The 26328-nt window shown below is 41.0% G+C and overlaps 1 protein-coding gene across 1 annotated transcript in view; it reads right to left on the bottom strand.

Moving 5' to 3' along the window:
• Nucleotides 1–4179: 4179 nt before the first annotated feature.
• The window catches only part of POLR3B (RNA polymerase III subunit B), a 139176-nt gene continuing 117027 nt past the window's right edge, over nt 4180–26328 (bottom strand). The window contains exons 24-28 of the mRNA XM_003929644.4: nt 23225–23328; nt 22465–22631; nt 15576–15689; nt 12748–12921; nt 4180–6615 (exon numbers count right to left, since the gene is read on the bottom strand). Of these exons, the coding sequence (XP_003929693.1) occupies nt 6486–6615; nt 12748–12921; nt 15576–15689; nt 22465–22631; nt 23225–23328 (689 nt within the window). The 3' untranslated portion in view covers nt 4180–6485. The remainder of the gene's footprint in view (nt 6616–12747; nt 12922–15575; nt 15690–22464; nt 22632–23224; nt 23329–26328) is intronic.

The raw sequence follows: 26328 nt of genomic DNA on the forward strand, positions 1-26328 counted from the left end.
ACTTGAACAGCAGAGTAACATGACCAGCTGAGCTAGGAGGAGAAACTGTGGCCTTCTGAGCAGTCACTCAGAAAGGCCTCCTTTGATGTGGGATATCTTTGTGGGGGTTGTAGGCAGGTGAGGAAGGGACTGGAAAGGAAGCTAGAGGGAGAAAGCGGAACCCTCAAGGCCCAGATTGCTGAGCCTCTCCCACAGATTTTCTGAGCAGGTTTGGGGAGGGGCCTGAGAACATACATTTCTAAGTTTCCAGGTGATGCTGATGCTGCTGGTTCATCGACCAAACTTTGCAAACTACTAGCCTAGAAGTATCCCAGTTGAGTGTGGCTACCCCACCCTCCCAAAGATCTGTCATCATTACTTAGCCAGAAAAGGTATTATTATTATTCCACTTTCTTCATTTACAGCATTCCTAGGAGTCACTATTTGAAGTACAGCAAACTCACCAAACCACCACGCAAGCTATATTCAAAATGTGCCTGCAAACTTCATCCTAGGATCCAACACAAAAGATGTTGAATCCATCATGTTTTAATTGATTCACATCATATCTTGCCTCCATTAACGTGGATGACTGGGAGTTAGCCAGACTTAAAATTTATTATGTATGGAACGAGAGCTATTGCCTGAACTTGAAAAATACTTTGACCATGGTGTGAGATGTTAGACTTGTGAGTAAAAATGTGAGTGTCAGGTTGTCCTGAGATTTTCTTCCATGACATCCTGATCACGACTTTGATTTACCAAAGCAAATCTCTTCACTGCTTCTGGAGCCTCTTTCTAAAACCCAAACTGGTAGCTTGGCATTGGTAACATATACTTTGGGATTGCTACTGCTTCCCCCCTTTCGCATTTAAGACTGTTTCTTTAAAGCTTGACATTAATTTCCCACCAATCTTGGCCCTGTGGGCTAAAACAGTAAAAATCCAACTTTTGGTCAACAAATGAAATAAACTGTTTTCAAGACACATATGGAGTAAATATGGATGGTAAAGAGGTGCTACTTTTACAGTCACTTTTCTGACCATCCGTTTCAAAACGGAATTATTTACAGGTCTCTCTGACACTGGCTCCTCTATTACTCAGATGGCGGAGAACGGATGGGCCCAGCCACCAGCCCTAATGTGCTCACCCTCATGTGGCTCATTACTGCAAATAAAGGTGTTGGCCAAAATGCTCTGAAGCAGCTGAAAACTATCCCATTATGTAGCACCCAATCAAGGACTTCTGTGTTTTTTTTTTTTTTTTTTTAATCCTTTATTTGACTCTCACCACATGGAAGCATTTTGAAAACATTCTGTGGGCTTCATGAAACTATTCTGGGACTCCCGCGTGACAACAGGCCTCACTTTGATGTCAGTGCTAAATGGTTGTTCCAGGGAAGTGTGCTCACTAACTCCACCACCTTCCTTCCGCCCATCACTGTTAAACAGGGAAGCTTTCGCAAATCGCTTTTGCAAAATCCTAGAGTTTCTGCACTTGGTTCCAGTTTCCAAACTCTCTCTTCCAGAGGAAACTCAGTGTTTGCCTTTCCTAACTCTTGCCAGATGAAGTTGTATAATTGAACACTGCCAGTCCTGGCAGTGCTATTAATAAGGTGTATGATATGATTATTACTAGGTGATCATCAATGAAGACAATAACAAACATTTGTGAACACCTGTTTTGTGCCAGGCACTATGGGAAGCCCTTTAGGAACATTATCTCATTTAATCTTAAAAACAGCCCCAGGTGTGGGTACTATGATATTCCCTATTTTGAAGATGGGAAAACTAAAAGGACAAACACAATATATTTGGGGTGACACATCTATTATGTGAAGAGACTGAAACACAGGTTTAGAGCTTGTATTCTTAAACTCTTAAGTCACCTAGATTTTTTAAAAAAACGTATTAAAGAGTGATGTACATGCAGAAAGATGAAAAGCCCTGAATCAGTATAGCTTAATGCATTTTCATAAAATGAACCCATCTATATAATCAACACTCAGGTCAACAAAATATTTCCAGTATCCTAGAAGCCCCCCTCTTGCACCTCTTAGCCATTAGTCACACACTCTGCATAGGAAACTCTTAAGACTTTTCATATTATATATTAATTTTGCCTATTTTTTAGCTTTAAAGGAACTAATATAGTATGTTTCTTTTGGGCTTAACTTTTTTTTTTTTGCGATGGAGTGTCACTCTGTCACCCAGCCTGGAGTGCAGTGGCACAATCTCAGCTCACTGCAACTTCTGCCTCCCAGGTTCAAGTGATTCTCCTGCTTCAGCCTCTCAAGTAGCTGGGATTACAGACACCCATCACCACGCCTGGCTAATTTTTGTATGTTTAGTAGAGACAAGATTTCACCATGTTAGTCAGGCTGGTCTCGAACTCCTGATATCAGGTGATTCACCTGGCCTTGCCTTCCCAAAGTGCTGGGATTATAGGTATGAGCCACTATGCCTGGCCTGGACTTAACTTTTTTTTGCCCTATATTATATCTGTGAGATTACCTATGATATTATATGTAGCAACAGTTCATTTTTAATTGCTGTTTATTATTCCATTGTATCACTGTATTAGTTCCTTCTCACGCTGCTATAAAGATACTACTCAAGACTGAGTAATTACAAAGGAAAGAGGTTTAATTGACTCAGTTCTGCATGGCTGGGGAGGCCTCGGGAAACTTAAAATCACGGCAGAAGGGGAAGCAGACACGTCTTACATGGGGCAGGCAAGAGAAATAGTGTGAGACTGCAAAAAAATTACCATTTATAAAACCATCAGACCTCATGAGAATTCACTATCACAAGAACAGCACAGGAGAAACCACCCCCATTATCCAATCATTTCCCTCCCTCAACACGTGGGGATTACAGGTCCTTCCTTGACACGTGGGGATTCCAATGTGAGATGAGATGTGCGTGGGGCACACAGCCAAACCATATCCATGACCATACCACAATTTATTCTGTTAATAGGCAGGGGTTACTTGCAACCTGGGGCTACTATAAATGATGCTGCTAGAAACATTTTTGTACATACAGACTGATAACACACACATAAATATATTTCCCCTGGTTCACACCTAGGAACGGAACTGCTGGGTACGTTCAGCTTTAATAGATACTGCCAAATTCTATCTGTGCTGTTATGAATTGGCAAATGTCTTGAGAGATATAATGGACTGAACTGTGTGTCTTCAAATTCATATATTGCAGCTCTAGCCCCCAGTGCAATCTCATTTGTAGACAGGGCATTTAAGGGGGTAATTAAGGTTGAATGAAGTCATAAGAGGGGGACCCTGATCCACCAGGACTGGCATCCTAAGAAGAGGAGATACCTTAGCTCAATAACACTCTCCCTTATTATGTACCAAGGAAAGGCCACGTGAGGCTGCAGCGAGGTGGCCACCAGCAGCCAGGAAAAGAGGCCCACTAGACCGACCCTGTGGACATCTTTTGTCTTGGACTTTGAGCCTCTTGAAATGTGAGAAAATATGTCTCTATCATTTAAACCCACCCTGTCAGTGATACCCTATTTTATCGGTCTGAGCAGGCAAATCCAGAAGAAAAGTGGTGAAGAAGCTGAGCTCACTTCAATGCACTTCCTATCTGAGATCTTGGCCTCTCTGGTCCGGGCATCTGGGCAATTTTGTGCCCACAGTCTTGTCTCCCCAGCCCTTTGATTCTGTCAAAGCTCATGTCAGGGTCACAGCCTCTTAGTGGCTTTGGTTTGGCTTTTGAGCCTCATCCTATGCCACTTCCAGCCTGGCAAAAGCCTGGAGGAAAAAAAGTGCTTTGTAGTGAGGGTGGTGAGAATTATTTTAAAAATAACTTTTAAAAGTTATTTTTAAGGTACTTGCTTTTAACTTACAAATAACTTCATAGGGACTAGTTTACCAAATCTGGCTGCTTTTTTTCTTTTTTTCCTAGTGATGGTCTCAAACTCCTAGGCTCAAGTGATCCTCCTGCCTCAGCCTCCTGAGTGGCTGATATTACAGGTGCCTGCTACCATGCCTGGTGTCTGGCTGCTTTTTGTTAAAGTATTTGAGTCTCAGAGTCAAATAGCTATTCAAATGTTCTATTTGCTAATTTTTGAGATTATCAATCTGATAGAATTTTTTCCTTTAAGGATGTCTCGGTTTGAAAACCCATACTTTCTAAATCTTGTAAACTTAGAGAACTTAGAATTTCCTAGACACTTAGAAAGGTGACTCCCCCCAAAATTATTAGACTGGCTTGGAATGGTTTCCTAAGAAGGATGTTTATTTATAAGAGATACAACCATTCAAGGGCATCTGAACTTTTAAAAAACGACCACTTTTGGTGACTAAAAAATATAATCACAGATAAAACCAGAACAAAGCTGTGTATGTGAGAATGCCTGGTCCCGAGGCCCCTGCTGTCCCCCTTACTAGCAGTGAGGCTCTGGGGAGTCACGGAGCTACATAGTGCGTCTGTTTCTTCACATTATAAAGGGCATAATCATGCTTGGGAAGTGTTTCCAAATCTTCAGAGCACTGTTGGCTGCTTTGCCCTCGGCATTCCCTCAGCACTGCCGAGGTTAATCCTCAGCACTGACTGCAGAGCAGTGCTCTGCGACCAGACCACACATCTTGGCCTCCTCCACTGGACTATGACCTCAGTCAGGCAGAGGCCCTGTACTGTTCTTTTATCCTTAGTCCAGTGTCTTGTATGTGGCAGGTACTGAATGACAAACGATGAGTCCTCGTGCCAGCACTCAGCACACTGCCAGACTCTTCCAGCCTGACTCTCTGAGTGTTCCCTAAAATGATGTGCCACATACTGCAGGGCAACTGCATCTTTGATAGATTTGGGAAGTGGATTTGCTGTATGATGTGAGATAAACAGGATCACCCTAGAAAACTCCTTAAACAGCCCACGAAGTACAGTATGATCATATCATCAATCCAGTACAGTAATCCTTATGCACCATCAATTTTGAGAACTATAAGCTAGGTTAAGAAAAGAAACTGGCATAGCAAAGATCTTGGCATTCAAACTTCTTTTTGAAATACATATTGAGGCCAAGCGCAGTGGCTCACACTATATTCCCTGCACTTTGGGAAGCTGAGGCGGGCAGAACACTTGAGCCCAGGAGTCCAAGACCAGCCTGAGCAACACATGAAACTCTGTCTCTACCAAAAATACAAAAATTAGCTGGGTGTAGTGGCATACATCTATAGTCCCAAGGACTCAGGAGGCTGAGGTGGGAGGATAGCCTGAGCCCGGGAGGTTGAGGTTGCTGTGAGCCATGATCTTGCCATTGCACTCCAGCCTGGGTGACAGAGTGAGACCCTGTTTCAAAAGAAAAAACAATACCTAATGAGTCGCTGCCATGAGGGCTGAGGAAGGCCTGCTCACCTGCAGTGTCCTTCATTCTGCTTTCACTGTGATACCTCTATGACTGTTATGTCTACCTATGTTAGAGATTTTTTATTGGGAAGAAAAAGAAGTGAGGTTGAGTTCTCAAGTCAATGACTAGTCTGGGTCCCTGGAACATCACCTTTTTTGAAACCCAGTACATATTGGCTTGGGATGCTTAAAGGCTTTGAAAAAGTCCAGTGGAATGTTTAACTTGATTACCCTCAGTTTCTCAACCTTAGCTTGACACAGGAGCTTGATTCTTGTTGGCATACAATACCTATTAATATTCTGTGGAACATCTTCAGTGTGACATGCTGGGAATGAAGCCTTAGGCCATTCTGACTCTGATTTTACAAACAATCCTTAACACACATGTTCATCTGGCTTTAGGGCAGCAGTTGAGAACAAATTAGAAATGAGTAAGGAAGCCTGTCAGATTAAAAAGAAAATGGACAGCTAGCATGCCGGCAGGCATGGAATGGGACAGAGCGCGACAAAGCAGCCACAGAGTTAGATTCAGATATTTAATGAATATTATTGCATGGTATGATCACGGAGGTTCAAAATAATAACTGAGTCCACAAGATGACATTCTTGCTTGACAAGGTAGGAAGAAATTTATTGTATTTCACCAAGACTAAAATTACAAAGTCTGGGTGTGTAAAACCAAGATTTAATTGTTGGGAAAATGTATCAGAACCAGCCACCTCAACGAAAGCCAGGCTGACCAAATCAAACGGATTCTTTACATCCTCCAAGTTTCAGGGGAATCTTGAATATTGTTGGCCAGATGATATGGTAAATCTGACCCCAAACATTCTCTTGAAGGAGTAAGGTCTTCTAATGAGTAAATGTCAAGATACTGGCATATAAGTAATAGCTTATTCATCCTTTAGGTCACATCCATCTGTGAATCAAGCAGCCTGGCAGTCTGCGTGGCCAACGTTGTTCAGTCAGTCTTGTAGTATATAAAAAGCCTCTCCATTTTCTTTTTTGTTTTAGAGAGAGAATATGCAAAGGAATTATCCACAGGAGGAGAAGTAGTCCTCAATCCCTTCTGCTTTCCATCGTATTAGATGTATCACTTGTTCTTTTTAGTAATCATTTTTTCCATCCTCATTCATTGTACTTGGACAGTTTTAACCTGGGGATAATGTTCATAGACTGTAGTTCCTGGAAGAGCAGCTTGCAGGCATATGGAATACGGAGGGAAGACACTTGGCGGGATGACTTGCAGAAATGGCACCTGAAACCCAAGTCAGCACATGTTACACAGATGGCAACTCGGAAACAAAGGTCTCCACGCAGGAAGTGGGAAGGGGCTGTATAAAGTTCTATTATCATTCTATCAAATTATCTTTCTATTCCTAAGTGTTCAGTTGCACTATCAAATAAGTACATGTGTGCCCAGAAAATAAAAAGGAACATCCAAGGACGCAAAAGAAAAAATGAAAGAAACACCACTCCCTCCAGTGTTTAAAGCATACAACTTGTATCAGTTGTGACTACACGTCTAGACTTTTCTCCTTAAAATGTAAAACATCTGCCTATATACTTGTTTTGAAAGAGCCCCAGAAATCTGATTCATTGAAAAATTTACTCAGACTTAAATTTTTCATTGTTTAAAGAGTTTTAAACCAATTCAATCAATCTGCATGTATTTTATAAGCATCTACTACATTAGCAGTATATTATTCTAGGCAAGATGCCCAACAATTATAATTTGGTTTCTGTCATTGAGATATACAAAGTCTGATGGAAAAGAAAAGACTTTTGAATAGGACAGCAGTGTTCAATCAAATGGGAATTTTTCTGGTGCTCTTCAGGCCTGGTTATTTCTATGAGTGTTGGGAGGTACTGTATAGTACAACATGTTGTTCCTTGTGCAACACTAAGAAATGTATGTGCAGCATATGCAAATATATTCCCACTTAACCCTAACAACAACAGCCCATGCTCCTAACCAATTGCCTGCTATTCCAATTAGGACTTTATTTTCTCTTCCTTCCAGAACTGCTGATAAACTCAACTTAGTTCTTAATCAATGGCTACAACCGTAGAAGGGTCCATGGGGAGAAAGTGAATTATTCTTTCAGGTTTCAGACCAAAATAGGACCTTACTCTACTCATCAAGGGTCTGCAGCAACTAGGACAGTGGGTATCCAGTACAAATCCTGACACCTAACAGGCAGAAAACTAGATCCTCACAATAAATGAGGAGGAAAATTGTGGGGCGAAAACCCCGCAAGTGCTGTGGCAAGGATCTGAAGCCTCAGCCTGTTTCCATATAAATACTGATTTAGAAAAGAATTAGAAACGTAGGCACATAGTTATTCCTTTATATAATCATATACAATTTTATAGTTACTCACTTATAATCATAAAGATATATACTCAATATAACCTTTAATTTTACTAATGACTTGGGTTATGAAGCACGGAACTCAGGTGACATTGTGAACAAAGTGATCCTAAGGCAAGATGCTTTAAGCCCTGTGTCACGCCTACATAAGGGCTGCTGGAGGGCGCCTTGGCTGTGAAAGTGCCCGCTGTTTAGCCAGCTAGGGAAGAAGATGTCCAAAATGGTCGAGACATCTCCTTCCCGGGGAAGTTAGGAGAAAACTCTGTTTCTCCAAACGGAGTTTGTGGCAAGGCCTGATGGCTGTCAGGGAAGCCCGCAGTCATCCGGGGGCTTAAATGTCTCTATGTGATGCTGGGCTTCAGTGGTCACGTTCCATGTCTACTCTCATGCTTTGCTTCTGCACCTGTTTTTTTTCTCAGAAGGTAAGAATTAATGTCCTGGACATTTCTGACAAATATGCGAAGAGTGCTGATGCATTAGGTTTTCACCTCGCCTTGGCTACTTGAAAGTATTGGGACCCCTATCTTCAAGACACATGATTTATCTGTGTCTATCGCCAACCACCATTACCTGACCCTACCTTCCCTGCCCCTTGCTTTGTACTCAATAGAAGTCAGAGTGTCCAGGCACTCGGTGCCACTGCAGATCTCCATGCTTTGGTTGGCAGTGGACTCCTGAGCCCAAACTCTCTTTTCTCTATCTCTGTGTCTGTGTCTTTTAGTTCTACAGTTTCTCATCTCCACACCAACAGGGAGGGGCTCACAGAACCCTATTGAGCTGGATCCTATTGAAAATGAATGCAAGAAGAATAGCAACCGAGGCTTGGAAGATCTGGTGATGACCAGGAATTGGAGGGGGATTACTGAGTGAACAAAGGATTGGCCATTCTGGAGGGCAGCAAGACAGTGTGTGTAAAAAATGTAAATGTACATATTCTTTGATTCTGTAATCCCAAAAGTGGTAAAGGTATGTGCACAAAAATGTTGACAGCCACACCATTTGTAGCAGCATAAGGCGAGACTATGCAAATGTCCACTGGGACTTTTACATAGAAGAAGACCGTGACGCCATTATAACTGATATTGTGGACTCACATTTACTGAAATGTCCAGGGCAAACTGTGAAGTGAAAAAAGCAGTTTGTTAATCAGCATGGTCCCAAGGGGGCCCTCGAATAGGTTTTCTAAGTGTATGGAGACCCCAAAATCATATGTACATTTTAAAATTTTTGGTGTGTGTATAGTTGTGTTTTTCTGCTCTTATCAGAATCCTGAGTCACCAAAATGTTAATAGTGGTCATCTCGGGGTGGTGGGAATTAAGGTGGTGGGAATTAAGGTGACTCGCTTTATATTTGTGGTAACTTTTGAATGACTTACAATGAGCAGGGATCATTTTTGCAATCAGTAAAATAAAGCTTGTATTATTTTATAAAAGAAAAGCAAGCACTGAGGCTGAGAATGTGCAAGTGGTGGTGGTAACCGTGCAGACAGTTTCCTGAGGAGGAGAATGGGAGACTTAACCCTCACAAATGCACAACTGATGCCATGATAAGGGGACACTGGATACTTCAACATCGCAAATATAAACTTGGTGAGTTACTTTTTCTTAAAAGATTATCTAAAGACCTCTTTAATGCATTTGAGTTTAAAAATTATGTTTTTGATGTGCTTGGGTTGATCTAATTTATCTAGAAATCATGTTCATGCTTTCATTAAATTGGGGAAATGGATTTAGCAGGGGTAACTTTGTGCTTATTCTCCTGACTAGTACATACTCAATGATGCCAATCCAACCTAATCTATATTAAATTTCCGTATGTACGGATTCATATTCCAGAAAGCCTTTTAATCTTCTCTATTATTAAATATTTTTACATCGTTTAAAATGTTCCTCTATGTGTGTGTATAAAACCATACCTTACCTTATATCTGAACAATTTGCATAGGTAGACCCTTGACCTGAACTACAATAAAATGAACTGATTTTTTTAGGGTGAAGGTAGCAAAAAGGGGAGGCTGTGGCTTCACATGAGAAATGACTGCCCAGTGAAACATCCTCTATGAGCTAATTATCTTAATAGGGATTTTCTTTTTCCTGAAGTCTTCCTTCTGGACCTCTCTTTTGTGACTTATGCCCTTAGTGTCTTCTGTAGAACAACAGTCGTGCTGTAAACATCCCCATAGCAATGCCTCACTAATGTGCAAATCCCTGACAAAAGGCCATTTTCAAGGTTCCGAACTGCTCTAATTACCCAGCCTCCATTGTGCCGCTCATTAAACAGCAACTTCCTCCAACGACGCCCATGTTCCCTCCCACTCAACCCAGCACACATGATCAGGTAATGATGGGAAAAATGACAGCATCATTATGCTCCTCGGCCAGAAAGCAGCACCCGAGGAGGCGGCTAGACTACTAGATTGGATTAGGATTTTTTTCTGTTGGCAACAAGGGTATAAGTAGGTCACTCTAAATCGGACATACGGTATATACTGAGGTCTGCTTAATTACAGTAAAGACCCTTAAACCGTATAACCTGATTTATCCTCTTTCAAAGGATTTCAAATACAATACACACTGAACACATACGCTTCAAAATCAGACACTGCCATCAGATGATCTCTAAATGAGACAGAAATGAAGCAGGAAAGAAGATATAAATTTAGCAGAATAATGGTGAGGGATCAATTGCTGCTTAGAGGTCTTCTTGCTTACATTACCTTCCCTGAGTAACCAGTGGTGGAGAGGGAAGGGTTTTCAAAGTGCATAAGTGAATCGGGTTGACTGTTTTCTTTTTTCTTTGGAGGTGGGAAGAGGGAGGATGAATGCAAGGGGGAGGAAGAGAAAAGGAAACTCTTTTTGAAGCTCCATGACCTCTATTTTTAATGACATGATTCTTCTGTACCATCCTTTCAAAGTAAATTATTTAAAAATCTTGTGTCAAATTTGAAGATTTAAGCATAGTGGAACTAGGATCCAGGCATCTTCCTATTACATGATTTCTTTTCTTTTTGGTTGCACAGCAGCCCAGACTATAAAAAGCAAGCTCAATATGCATTTCAAAAGACAAACAGACATCTCAGGACAGAAGCAAACCCCCATCTCATTCCTATAAGAAAGAACGAGGCTTATTCTTGGAATCATGTCACCCGTTGTCTGCAACCTTATGAAGGATGAACTGCAAATGGTCACCTCTTCTGTTAGTTTTTAAAATGAAATGATTTCTTCACAGACAAGAGTCTTCTACACCAAAATCATGAAATAACTGGCTAAAAGGTTTTGACATTTATCTGGCAAGGTATAAACTGTGTTCTGAGAAGCCCACTTGTTCAACCTGTGTTTGGCTTTTTTCAACTTAGAAATTAATAGTTCAGAATGGCAAGAAGTTGAGACTCTGTCTGGAAGGAGACTTTACAGTGGGGACTCAATGGGGAAAAGGTGGCCCACATATTCCTCAAACCCCAAAAATGAATGCTATTTGGGCCTAACTATAACTTGGGAATGGCCCCTCCCTACAGAAAAGGCACTCTGAGCCGGGCGTGGTGGCTCAAGCCTGTAATCCCAGCACTTTGGGAGGCTGAGGCGGGTGGATCACGAGGTCAAGAGATCGAGACCATCCTGGTCAACATGGTGAAACCCCGTCTCTACTAAAAATACAAAAAACTAGCTGGGCGTGGTGGCGCGTGCCTGTAATCCCAGCTACTTAGGAGGCTGAGGCAGGAGAATTGCCTGAGCCCAGGAGGCGGAGGTTGCGGTGAGCCGAGATCGCGCCATTGCACTCCAGCCTGGGTAACAAGAGCGAAACTCCGTCTCAAAAAAAAAAAAAAAAAAAAAAAAAAGAAAAGGCACTCTGGGGAGGGTGGGTGAGGGCGAGATGGGGGCACTGAGGCTGTTTGGCAGCTCTGCACCTTCTGCCTTAGATCTTGTTGGACCTTGCCTCTGATTGAAAAGTAAAGAACTCACTTTTAGCTGGGCATGGTGGCTCATGCCTGTAATCCCAGCACTTGGGGAGAGATCACTTGAGCCCAGGAGTTTGAGACAAGCCTGGGTAACATGGTGAAACCCTGCCTCTATAAAACATAAAAAAGTTAGCCAATCATGGTGGTGTGAGCCTGTAGTCTCAGCTACTCGGGGGACTGAGGTGGGAGAATCACCTGAGCCTGGGAGGTTGAGGCTGCAGTGAACCAAGATTGCACTACTGCACTCCAGCCTGGGCAACAGAGTGAGACCCTGTCTCCAAACAACAACAACAAAAATAAAATGCAGAGTATCATTCATCCAGTACTTTTTGATGAAGCATATACCAGGTCCCAGGCTGGAGAAATGAGGGTAAACATGACAGAACGGAATGAGAATGAACTAGAAGATAAGCTCCTTGGGAGCAGCCATCACCTGTCTCGTTCACTGCTGCATTTCTGGGGCCTAGAACAGTGTGTGGCACTTAGCAGACACCTACTAAATGTTTGCTGAATAAATTGCTGAGACAGACCCAGCTTCTGCCCTGACAGAATCTACAGTACAAGTGTGAAGCAGCTTGCCATGGCTGAGAGAGCACACACAAGGGGGCAGGGTACCAGACCTCGGTCTTGGCTCTCACCAATTTGCTATGAGAGCTAGGGAAGCATCCCTGGGTCTTTGGGTCTGAAGTTGCAAATGAAAGCATTTGACATAATATTCTTTAAAGAGTTTCTTTAACACACTGTTATCCTAACATCCAACAATACATCTGCTAGGACTTTCACAGGCAAACAGTGTTGTAAAAAGTATCTGAGATAATACTTAAAAGAAAGTTTGTACTCCTTGGGAGCTTAGCCTCTGGTTGTGTAGGAAGTAGATCATCATACAGACTAATGATACATGCGCATAGAGTATCCCCAATGACAGGAATACACGCATGAGGAAGGGTATGTTAGTGATCACAGAGACTAGAGAACATGCCGGTAGGATCCACGGTCATTTCTTGAGCTGTGATTTAAGAGGCAAGGAGTGTGGTATGAGAGACATATGGTATTCACTTACCAGCCAGAATACCCGAGAAGTCCACACTTCCCACAGACATCAACCTCAAAGGCATCACTTGAAATCATTAGTCTCTCTAGCAAAAGCATACTGGCTCCATAACCGATTAAACAGTCACGTTCCATTTCCCCAAGACGCAAGCCACCATCACGAGACCGTCCTTCAGTGGGTTGCCTTTGAAACAAGTTGTTAGACAAGTGTGTTATTATTCTGTTAAACAAACAATGAGGCAGCACCACATCCCGGCAGAGAGCATGAGGCTTTGGAGCAGGGCTCACCTGGATCCAAATCACTAACTGGACAGTGACTTTGAACATGCTGCCCAGCCTCGTTGTAAAAGTGCATAAGCATACCTATCCCAAAGAGCCTCAACTGAGAAAAGATGTGTTATTGATGGTTGTTATGGTTAAATGAAATTAATATATAATTACATAGTATCATATGATGTAATAACATATTAATATATAATCACAGAAAACACCAGTGCTAGCATTACTATTACCATCACTATCATTATTAATATGATAGCAGAGTTTTCAAATCAGGGAACAAGTTCTTTGAGCATTTTCAAAGATCTCTCAGTACTCTATTATTTAAAAGCAGAAAAGCTAAGCAGAGCAGACTGTGGGAGAAACTTGGATCCTCCAGTAGTTTCAGTCAGAGCTGTAGCCCCTTGAATGGATTCCCTGTGGTTTATGGATATACTGGGCTTGAGAATACTTTAAAAGGCTCAGAATCTAGGACCCAGAGATGTAGGTAAAATTAGGGGGTTCTCAACAATTTAGGCAACGCTATGTAGGTATAGATCACACAAATTATTTGGGGGTGGAAAAAAGCAAGCTCCCTGGCAGGCTTCTTAAAGGTAATCTTTGAGCAGGGGTGACCATGCACTCCTTGTCTGCTGTGTTCCATGGCATCTTTTAATCTTTGTTGTTGCTGCCAGTCTCCCCAAGAATTAAGAAGGTGAGCATAAGGTATGCCAACACACACTGAAATTTTAAGATTTTTAAAAAATCGTTGTGGTTGAAAGTTTCAATGTGAAATCAAAGAAGTTGTAGATTACTTGTTGAAGGGAAATCTACACATGAAGAACTTACAAACAGGTCTAAATAAACACATTATAGTGGAAACTTCATAACTGAGCACATCTATACATTTTTACCTGTAGTAGAAATACACGTGGGCAGTTGCTCCCTGCACCTGAGGCCACTGAACAAGGTAAAGGTAGACAGACCACATGTGGACAGAATCCAATACCTGGATTTTAGCCAGCTGAGATAACTGACTACAGACAAATGCACTGGAGGCAGTCTTCATATGGCAGACACAAAAGTAATACCAAAGTAATAACTTTTTCTACACAACAAAGCAAAATATAGGAAATAACTGCTTTGACATTTACGTTACTCTGAAATAGTTTTTGGATGTTGTAACTGAAATGGAAGTTTAGAGGAGACAGCATTTAGGGGAGAAACACATCTGACCCAATTAGGGTCTCACTGCTGAGGTGATTATTATCTTGAGAATCTCCTCTCTTCCCTCTTTGCAATTTTAAGCACACATATGTCTATCATTTCAGCAGACATGTGCATGTGCTCAGTTTGAAATGGTCAAGGAATTGAGTCATCTACATCTCTCCCTTGGCTTTAAAAAAAAAAAAAAAAAAAAAAAAACCCAAGCATGAACTGCTTCATCCTCGCCCCTTTACTCATTGTTAAATCCAGGCAGTGCTCAGTAAAAGTGGGTAGGGAACCGGATGCTTGCTGTGTATTACCCGTGAATAGGTACTGTACACATTCTGTATTCACACTCTTGACATTCATCAGTACCTGTGAAGTAGGTACTGCTGTCTCCATTTTAAATATGAGAAACACTCAAGCTGTGGTCATCAGTAATCTGTCCAAGGCTTGTGATAGTATGAACAGGTGGAGATGAGATCACAGCCTTGTCCATCTGACTCCAAGGCCTCGGTTCCCTCCCCCAGCCCAGGGTTCCTTAACCCTGGCACAACTGACATACTGAGCTGAGTAACTCTTTGTTGTGGGGAGTTGTCCCTGCAGCATCCCTGGCCTCGACCTCCTAGATGCCAGTAGCTACTTCCCCAAGCCCAAGTTGGGACATCTGAAAATGTTTCCAGATGTTGTTAGATGTCCCTGGGAAGTGAAATCATCCCTGGCTAAGAACCACTGCCCTAGACTATGCATCTCCAACTGGAAAGTAGCACTAAGAACATGTGAAACTTAGTAGCTCTAATTCTCTTTCCCAACGAATTTATCCATTCATTAACACACAGACATTGTGCTTGAAATTGACAGTACACTTGTTAATGGGGCACACGTGGCCTCTAATCTTCTCGAGCTTATTCAAATAAGTATGCAAGTGGAGATAACTTGTGCTCCCAGAACATTAGTTTTAAAAAACTACAATTGTGGCTTATGTTACCAAATAACGTATGCATGTGTCTTCTGTGTACACATGGGTACATGCAGGCATATCAATGTGTGTGTGGGTATATATGTACACATCTTCTTATATGAACCTTTATGAATAGGATCATATTTGCAGACATTTACACAGTAAATAGTTGTGCTAGGAGTTCATTGGCAAGACATGTGGTGGGTTTGTTCTTGTGCTTGTGAAATAATTTTTAATTGGCTGCTACTTTTTCATGCTAATCATACATATATGATTTTCTTAACGCCAAACTTGTCAAATTTTGACATTTCAAGAAAACAGAAACTTTGTTGAGTCTGCTTTTTGCCATATCTGGAAAATACAAGGTAGACTTGAATCATCATCAATTCTTTTTGTTAAGTATTTTCTCTTACCTGGTAAGGACAGCTCGTGGGCCCCGGGCTCGGGCATGCATTTTATCCAGCACCATGTGTTTCAGCTTCTGATAGTACACGGGGCCAAAATAGATGTATGCTTCTAAGGGCTCTCTGAAAGAAAGATCAAGTGTTGTGGGTTAAGAAAGTAAGTCTGGCCTAGCAAAAGACAGCCTTTGGACCCAACACTGGCAGGTTCTTACTCATTTATGACTGAATGGATAAGAATGATTTTCAGTCTGTAGTAAATGAAAAGACTAGTTCTGAAAATATGAAAAGTATGATAGCTATATTCAAAGATAAATGGTTTTACAAAGAAATAGACATTTAAACAGGTTGGCAAACAGTGTGTATGGGATGATCCCTTCAGGGTGACCTCCCTGGTCAGGCCACCATCCTTTCCTGCCTGGACTACCAGAGATAATCTTCTAATTCATCTCCCTGCTTCCACTCTGATCCCTCAACAATCAATTCTTTGTGTAACAAGCCAGGGGGACTCTTTCTAAAACGTAAATCACAATAGGTCATTCTTCTGCTCTGAACTCACCAATGGCTTCCAATCATACTTGGAATCTGTATTGCTAAATTCTGTATTATGACTGTATGGTGAGACATAATCCAGTTCCTGTACACCTTACTGTTTCCTATTCCCATGTCCCTCCACTCACTTGACTCCAGCACAACTGGCCTCTTCTTCACTCCTCACATGTAGCAAGCTTGTTCCTCTCTTGGGGACTCTGACTTACCATTTCCTTTGCCTGAAATACTCTCCCACCAGGTGCTGAGATGGCTCTGTCAAACATCTCACCTGCACAGAGAGACTCCCTGAACACCGCATCTAAAGAAGTTCTCCTCCCATCTGGCATCGTCACTCTGGCACTGCCTCAAACTGACCCTTTGGTGCACCTGCCCCTTTTGATACCACAGTGTATATTTACTGTCTCTCTGATTATTGTCTGTCTTCTCCACAAGAAGGAACTCTGAAAGGATAAGCACTTTGTCTCCTTTGTCACTGTGGCTCCAGCACCTGTGACCCTGCCTGGCACACAAGTGGTGCTCAGTAAGTGTCTATTACATAACTGATTTAATAAATCTTTAGAAAAACTGTAATAAGAGTTTAAAAAGAGAGTGAATATGTATGTACTTTGACAGAAGAAACCTTTTTCTCATTAGTCTGGAGCAAGAACAACCAGAGCACTGATGCCTTAAAATTTTTTTTTAACTGCCTCAAACTTTCTTCTTCAAAGGGAAGGAAGCATCTACCATGTGCTACTTAATCCATACAATGATCTGGGGAGGAAGAATTGTCACCCCTATTTTGCAGATGAAGACATGGACACAGAGAGCCCGAAAGGTCAGGTAAGAGCTGGTGAGTGGTACAGTGGGGGTTCAAATCCAGGGTTCTCCCTGCAACACTGGTCAGATTTGAAACAAGTAAATTCTGGGCTATGGCATGATGGAAGAGTAGAAAAAGCAAAGGAAACGACAAACACAGCAGAGAGGCAAAGAAAAAGCTTGGCTCCTCCTTGCTCGGTGTCCCTGATCACACTCTCAGCAACGTGAGCCAAGGTTTTTTCGGTCACCAGGCCATTCTGCTAACTTTAGCACAACCTCGTTCTTGGAAGACACAGAGTGGAGTAGAAGGCACAATGGAAAGGATATCAAGAGACCCTGTCCTTGTCTCGGTTTTGTCACATAGTAAAGTAATTATACAACCTCTCTAGCTGAGTGTTCTTAGTTGTACAGGAAGGTGGTCAGAAAAAGATTCTCTCCAGCTCTAACAGTGAATGATTCTATTCCTCAATGGTAGGGTTGCTCATGGTAGAATTTATGAAACTCTGTTACCCAATGCTATTCCATCAACCACAGAGTAAAGTCATATGCAATTTTCCCTCCTACCTATGTTCAAGAATGAACAAAAGGTGAAAGCTGGTGGGTGATAATGTGTTTGCATGCCCTCAGGAATTTTCAACTAAACAGTACTTCTCAAATTTTGCCACTGAAATAAACGGCAAAGAAAATAAATGGCTGGGCGGGGTGGGGTGGGGGGATGCGGGAAGGCAGTGTGGACTCGGGTATAGACTAACCATTATCTATGGCAAGCAGAATATAACCCATCCAATTCTTTCAGTACAAATTATGTTCAAGAGGCCCACCAAATTGATCCTATGGTTTTGCACTTTCTGGTCAACATCTGGCCAAAAATGTGCCTTATTTCTGGGTGGAGAAGTGAAGAGAAGGTTAAATTTAGCAATGACAACTGTGTTTTCTGAGACGGGCACAATTATTTTGTTGAACCATTTCTGAAATGGTCCATCACTCTTTTCCTGTAATGTGATTTTTCTACAGCATCTCAAGTATGACACACCTAAGAAATCCATATTATTATAGTCTTTTTTTTTTCTGATATAAACAAATAATTTATAAATAAACAAATGGGAGACAATAGACAGCTCTTCCAGGCAGAAGAATCCACCTTCAAACAAATGGAAGGTAACTCCCAGCCCTGTACATATTATAGTCTTAATAGGCAATTTTTAAAAGCACTCCACATTTTTAACAGATATAGGTTTTAATTTTCAATTACATCTGGAGAGTCTATTTGCAGCACTAAAATCAAGCTCTGTTCTCACACATGTTTCCATGCTGAGTTTCACTAGTGTTCAAGTGGTTTAAAACCTCAGGGCGCGGTGACTCATGCTTGTAATCCCGGAACTTTGGGAGGCCAAGGTGGATGGATCATCTGAGGTCAGAAGTTCGAGACCATCCTGGCCAACATGGTGAAACTCTGTCTCTACAAAAATAAAAAAATTAGCCGGGTGTGGTGGCATGTGCCTGTAGTCCTAACTACTCGGGAGGCTGAGACAGGAGAATTGCTTGAACCCCCTGGGAAGTGGAGGTTGCAGTGAGCTGAGATAGTGCCATTGCACTCCAGCCTGGGCAACAAAAGCAAAGCTCCATCTCAAACAAACAAACAAAACCCAGAAGAACACTGTAAATGCTAGGTCCTGGAGTTTTATCTGGCATAAAAATACGTGAGTCTTAATTTAAGCAACTAATTTGATCCTTTAAAAACCACAGTGATTCCAGCTCCAGAACCTTGTCATTCACGATCATTGCTTGTGAACAGGGATCTGTTTCTCACAGGTTAACACAAGCTCCCAAGCCTGGTCGCCTGACTCTTCTTCCCCTCCACTGTCACCTCAGGACACCGGCACTGCCTCTTCACTGCACCGCAGCCAGGCTGGCCTCTTCCTATTCCCTGAACTTACCAAGCTCTTTCCCTGGCAAGGTGTTAAACCTGACTTTTCCTTTCCATTAAACACTGTTCGAAGGCCCTATCCTTCTCTCCCTTCATCTCTCAGCTGAAATATCATATCCACTTCCTCACAGGGGCTTTCTCACCCACTCTTGTCCTCATTTTGCTGAGAGCAATTTGTACTTGTATTTATTTGTCTGCATTTCTTTTTTCAAAAAATGTTTATGGAGTGCCTGCTGTGTGTCAGGCCCTGTGCTATGCCCTGGAAATAGAACACTAAACAAAAGAGACCAGCCCTGCTCTCACAGAGGTTATGTTCTAGTTGGGGAGACAGGTGATAGTATTATTATGCAGTATATTTGAAAATGGTGAGTGCTACAGAGAAAATAAAGTAGGAAATGGGCAGTATGGGGTTCTAATTTTAAATTAGATGGTCACAGTAGGCCCTATGAGAAGTTACCTTTTGTCTGTTATTGTTTAACGTCTAGCCACACACCTAAATGGTCAGATCCATAGGGCTGGGACCATGTCTACAACATTTATTGGTATATACTCAGTGCTTAGCACATATTAAGTAGGTGCTTAGCACATCTTTAGTGAACAAATGTTAGGCCTCAGTCTATCTGTCAAAGCATTAATTATTCTGACACTCATCATATCAATGCAGGGAAAGTTCAATGGTTAGAGAAAAACTTGGCATGATATGTAATTGATGTGTTCCTTAAAAATAGCTATAGGGTAGAAATCATATATTGGTAAATTAAATATTTTCTATTTTTTTTTCTTTTGAGATGAGGTCTCACCATATTGCCCAAGCTAGTCTCAAACTCCTGGGCGATCCATTCACATTGGCCTCCCAAAAATCTTTTCTACTTTCTAAATTATAATCTTACCAGTACGGACAGCACTCCTTAATTGTTAGTTTTCTAAATTTAGACTTTCATGCATTCAGTTTCTTCAAAAAAATTGAGCTTAAGGCATACAGGCCTTAACGCTTACAACTTAAGGGGGGAGTGTCCAATCTTTTGGCTTCTCTGGGACATACTGGAAGAAGAAGAGCTGTCTTGGGCCACACGCTAACACTAACGATAGCTGATAAGCTAAAAAAAAAAAAAAAAAAAAAAAAAAAGAAAAGAAAAAAGAAAAAAAATCACATTAAAAATCTTAAAAAAAATTTTTTTTTATTTTTTAGAAAGAAAAAAAGAATAATAAAAAAAAGAATAAAGAAGAGGAAGAAAGAGAAAGAGGAAGAGGGGGAGAGAATGGGGGTATTGCTTTGTTGCCCGGGCTAGAATGCAGTCTAAATATGGGTATGCCTATAATTGTCCTTAATAATGGAGACATGAAAGAAAATGAAGGAAGAGAATAACAAACAAGGAGCCAACCAACATTTCGTTTAAACTTCTAAGTTGATATGATGTGGTACTGATAAGAGTGTATATTTTGTGTAACGTGGAGAGTTCTATAAATGTTAATTACGTTTACTTGTTCTAGATCTGAGTTCAAGTCCTGGATATCGTTGTTAATTTTCTGTCTCATTGATCTGTCTAATATTAATGTTGAAGTCTCCCACTATTATTGTGTGGGAGTCTAAGTCTCTTTATAAGTCTTGTATGTCTGGGTATTCCTGTATTGGGTGCGTATATATTTAGGATCTTTAGCTCTTCTTGTTGTTGCATTGATTCTTTTATCATTATATAATGTCCTTCTTTGCTTCTTTTGATCTTTGTTGCTTTAAAGACTATTTTATCAGAGGCAAAAATTGTAACTTCTGCTTTTTATTTATTTATTTTTGCTCTCTGTTTGGTTGGTAAATCTTTCTCCATCCCTTGTTTGGAGTCTTTGTGTATCCTTGAATGTGAGATGGATCTGGATGCAGCATACCGATGGGTTTTAGTTTTTTGTCCAAATTGCCTGTCTGTGTTTGAATTGGGGAATTTAGTAAATTTAAATTTAGAATTAATAATGATATATGTGAGTTTAATACTGCCATTTAATATTAGCTGGCTATTTTGCCCATTAGTTGATGTAAATTCTTCATTATATTGATGTTCTTTACTTTTTGGTATTTTTTAGAAAGGCTGATACTATCTGTTCCTTTCTATGTATAGTGGTTCTTTCAGAAGCTCTTGTAAAGCAGGCCTGGTGGTGATGTAAAGCAGGCCTGAGTTTTTGCTTGTTCACAAAAAACTTTATTTTTCCTTCACTTATAAAGCTTAGTTTGGCTGGATGTGAAATTCTTGGTTGAAAGTTCTTTTCTTTAAGGATATTGAATATTGGTCCCCACTCTCTTCTGGCTTGTAGGGTTTCTGCTGAGAGATCTGATGTAAGTCTGATAGGCTTCCCTTTGTGGGTAACCTGACCTTTCTCTCTGGCTGCCCTTAGTATTTTCTCCTTCATTTCAACCCTGGTGAATCTGACGATTATGTGCCTTGGAGTTGCTCTTCTTGAGGAATATCTTTGTGGTGTTCTCTGTATTACCTGGAGTTGAATATTATCCTGCCTTACTAAGTTGGGAAAATTTTCCTGAATAATATCCTGAAGCGTATTTTCCAGCTTGGATTCATTCTCTTCGTCACATTCAGGTACACCTATCAAGCGTAGATTAGGTCTTTTCACATAGTCCCATATTTCTTGAAGACTTTGCTCGTTCCTTTTTATCCTTTTTTCTCTAATCTTGTCTTCTAGTTTTATTTCATTGAGTTGGTCTTTGACCTCCGATATCCTTTCTTCTGCTTGATCGATTCGGCTGTTAAAACTTGTGCATACTTCACGTAGTTCTCGTATTGTGTTTTTCAGCTCCATCAATTCACTTATTTTCCTCTCTAAATTTTGTATTCTTGTTGACATTTCGTCAAACCTTTGTTCAAAGTTCTTAGTTTCTTTAGATTGTGTTAGAACGAGTTCTTTTAATTCACAGAAGTTTCTTGTTATCCACATTTTGAAGCCTGCTTCTGTAATTGGAACACACTCGTTCTCCATCAAGCCTTGTTTCGTTGCTGATGAGGAACTGGGATCCCCCGCTGAGAGAGAGGCATTCTGATCTTGGGTATTTTCAGCCTTTTTTGACTGTTTTCTTCCCTTCGTTGTAGATTTATCCATCTGTGGTCTTTATAATTATCGTCTTTGTAATTGGGTTTCTGAGTGGATGTCCAACTTATTGATTCTCAGCGCAGAAATCTGAGCAACCCACTGCGCCGACTAAATCAGCGGCGTTAAGATTGATGGTGCTTTTCTGACTCTGCACCAAGAACCGACGCTCTGAGGCGCCGGCAAAACCGCCTCGCTGGTCACAAGAGTCACACTGGCGACCCGTGGGGCTCCTCCGCTGGGAATCTCCTGGTGCGTGAGCAACGAGAATTCATGTGAAGGTGTGGCGTCCTCTCGTTCTTTGCGTTTTAACTGGGAGCTACAATCCCGAGTTGCTAGTGATCAGCCATCTTGGATCTCTCTCCTAAAAATCTTATAATATATTTTTAAAAGTTTACAAATTTGTGTCGGGCCACATTCAAAGCCATCCTAGAAGAGCTGTGCAAGCTTGCCTGAAGGTATACTTAACAGAGTATACCTTAAGGCCTATCCTAGTAAAACCATTTTTTTTTCTTTAAAATGGCTCAATCACATGCTTACCCTGTGATGCCAGATGTAACATAGTCTTTCCCCAAATAGTTATAACCATGGCGAACGAGGTCCTCACACACATCCTTCACTTTACTGCCTCCAAACGCAGTGCCGTAGTGGAATCTGCCGTCCAGCACACCGGCCTTGCCAGCCAGCAGCTCAATGAGCTTCCCCACCTGTGGAATGTGAACAAATTAAGTGAGCACCTCCCTGTGGCACAAGAACTCTCTCTGCTTAATCATCTCCTGCTTATTTCCCCCAAAAGGATATGAAACGATCACTATTAATAACAGTGATAAATTAATAGCAGCAGTATTTAAGCTTGACATGTGTGATCTAATTTTACAACTCTCAATACCCCTATGAGATAGGTTCTATATTTCTTCATTTTACAGATGAAGAAACTGAAGTACAAGGAGAATAAGCAACTTCTCCACGGCCACACAGCTGGTAAGAGGTGAAGCCAGGATAACCAAAAATAATTACTGAAGGGGGATCCATTTAGGTTCATTACAAGTTCTCTTTTGCTAAGGGGTCACTCAGAAGCCTCTACTCTCAAAAGGAAGTATAGACATGCTCCTCATTCTTTCTGTAGAGGAGAGTAGCCCAGAATCATCAGGGGCTGGAAGCCTGTTTATCTGGCAAGGGGCAAAAGGGCTCTACCTGAACAAACAGCTTCAGCATCCATCCCCTCCACTCACTCTAATTATACTAACTGCCTGCTTCTTCCTTAAAGGCAGTGCCTCTGAAAAACCTACAGGTAACTGACCGTCATTCGTGATGGGAAGCCGTGTGGGTTCATTATGATGTCCGGACAGATGCCAGAATCACAAAATGGCATGTCTTCCTGGGGGACGATCAAGCCACAAACACCTGGGGGAGAAAAGATTTTATGCCACGTACAGCAAATCCGCAGAAAGGAAGAATACAGTACTTAATTGGGATCTCCCTGCTGCTATCTTTATTTCCACTGCTCTAAAATTTTCCCCATGGTCTCTATCAAGATTAACAAAAGCAATTTTCAACAATCCTGCTAGACAAACAGTTCAAATACGACTCTCCTTGCGAAAGGCATTGCAGCCTGTGGACTGCCCTGCTGGCATGGCACACAATAGTGCTGTCGGGCTGCTTGCCCACCCTCTTATGCCACAGAGACTGAAGAGCAGCAGCTTCACTGGATGCTGGGCCTGTGGCTATCCCTGAAGCTTTAAGTCAGCAGCAGTTTTGCTCCTCATCAGCTAGTTTGTGATCTGCTGGGTTCTGCACCCAAATTATAGGAATCCAAGTTCTCTGACCCCCAAACACAGAAATGATTCGATGAGGGGTGTACTTACAATGTGGTTTTAAAAAACAGTGACAGGAAGTACTCGTGTGTGGCTGATATGCTAATAGGTCTACCTATAGGCTGCATCGCTCTGGCTAGTTGGCTGATTTTTGCCAGGGCTTCCCCTGGCTGAGTCTAAACTGCCCAAAGGAATTTTAATTCCTATAGCTTACAGCCCATTAGGAAAGTGATCTTTGATTGAACTTGTAAAGTTAAACAAGAAAATTAAATGCCAAATCATTCTTGGAAAAAAAAAGGCTAGAATTAGAACTGGAATTCTAAGAATGAAAACAACAAAACAAAAACCGACCAACTCTATACACTATTAATATTCTCTTTTTAATTAACTGTACTTTATTACTCCCTAATATTATTCTAACCTGTAGGAGATTTTGTTGCTAAATAGCTTTTTATTCCTCTGATTTCTTTTTCTTGGGAAGAGGAGTAGAAATATAATTTAGATTGTTACTTACAATCTCCATAATTTAGAATCAGAAAATTAGTGTACAATGGCATTGGACTAAGAAAACAAATGCTTTTACATTTGTAGTACAAGATAAAAAACTCCTTTTCTCTGTGTAAAGTTATTAACTATCTGCCTCTATTGCAAAGAAACTGCTCTCAAATATTTCATTCAATTTGACTCTGTAATTATTCAAACTATTTTAAAATAAACTTTTTGTGATTTGTTATAATCATCAGGATCTAAAGTCAAAAGAAAAAGAATACCATTTGCCTATGTAATACTGATTATTAATATTCTGATTTCTTGTAGCTGCCAACAATATGGAAAAGTTTGTGGAGTTGAATTCCAGAGCATGTAGTTAGTTTAAATTGGCTTTTCGGTTAAAACGGTATTGTTTATTATAAAGAATATATGCTTTCCTACATGAAGAATGGAAACAATCATTTAGTTTGCTTTATTTCAAATTCTGCTACAACATGTTAGAATTTCAATCAAGCCGAGTGTGTGACCCTTCTTTCTTCCCTCCAAAAATCCATCTTATCCACACTGAAATTATCTGACAAAACCCTAGGGCTACTGGGAAATCTACTTTGAAAGAGATCAAATTGTAAATCTAGGTGCACCGACAACATTATTGTTCAACAGTGAACGAAATGTTAAAAACGGCAATCCCTAAAGGGGCCAGTTCTGGGACAAGCCCGGGTGAGAATGTAATTTTGGCTGGTGAGGAGATGGAAGGTTCGGCTACACCCTTAAAAAACAAAACCAAAGAGAAACCTTGGCACCTCTTAAACAGCAGTTCGCAGGAGGAGGCAGGTGTCTGCCCAGGAGGAAGCTGCCTGTCCACCCTCCATCAAGAGAAGGTGGGAGTGAGTAGCATGAAGCGCAGAAACTGACCAAGGAAGCATGACGTACTTTTATACTGAGGTGGGTAAGAAGAGAGATGACTTGCGGTTTGTGTTTTCAGTTTTAACTGACACATTTAATTAATCAAATTCAACTTTATTATGTTATCAAAATGAAGAAAGTGCTCGTTCCCCTGAAATGTGAGTCTCTAATACCTTTGCTTGAAATCTGATTAATAATATTTAGTGCAGAGCTTCCTCCTGGGCAAATTGTTTTCTTATCAGCCCTCTTCTGACATTTTGTTTAAAAAAACACATGTAAGTAGCTTTCAGATTTTTTTCCTTCTATTATAGGAACTGCTTTGGCAATATCTGAACCAAGGGCACCTGTAAGTCAAAAATTAAATCTTAGCTGACTTAAAATTTACTTTAGGCCCTGAAAACCCTTTTATATGCCAAGATGGTTCCCATAGCAGACAGCCCTGTGTTGTTTGTTTTGTGTGAAAGTGAATGATAAAAGATCCATGAAATCGACACAGAAAGCCAGAACAGCAGAAAGAACTGAGGGCTCTCCATCATTGCGGCTTCTACCCTCTGCTGACTTGTGGAACAATGGAAGCTACACATCCAACTGCAGATCTAACACAGCTGTGCATTTCATTAGATGAAGAGCACTAGTGACACAAGTAAATAATTAACTTATTCTGGTCCGCTGACTGTGCTTATGAGACCAGTCATAGCTGACAGATTTTAATACAAGTTAACACAAAGAGACCATAATGAGCTTAGAAGTTAAAACAAAATATTTAGACAGAATTTGATGATCTCGAATCTCAAATTAGACAGATGATTTTTAAAAGTTTGTATTTTACTGAATTCATTAGGGGTGGAAAGCGAGTTCTCAATCTTAGAACCAGACTTTTCCTTTTCTAACAGTATTTCTCTGTTTCAGAATTATTCAAATCCTTAATCACAGCGGGAAGGTTTCTTATTTTCAAATGAAAGATTAAAACTGTTTTCTCCAGGGACAGAGGCATAAAGTCCATTCCAATATTTAGAAGTCTTAAAAGTTATGGTCATTTCCCCTTAACACTGGTTTAAAATGTAAATAATATGCGGTGCGCTTCAGTGTGTTAACACACTCCCCTGGATCCTTGAAAAGAGGATGGACTACAAATAAACCATATCTAATGGAAGCTGTTGTGAAACAATTACCAATTCATACCTTAAATGCTTAC

Source organism: Saimiri boliviensis, chromosome 7 (assembly GCF_048565385.1).
Source record: "Saimiri boliviensis isolate mSaiBol1 chromosome 7, mSaiBol1.pri, whole genome shotgun sequence".
In the NCBI taxonomy this organism is placed as follows: domain Eukaryota; kingdom Metazoa; phylum Chordata; class Mammalia; order Primates; family Cebidae; genus Saimiri; species Saimiri boliviensis.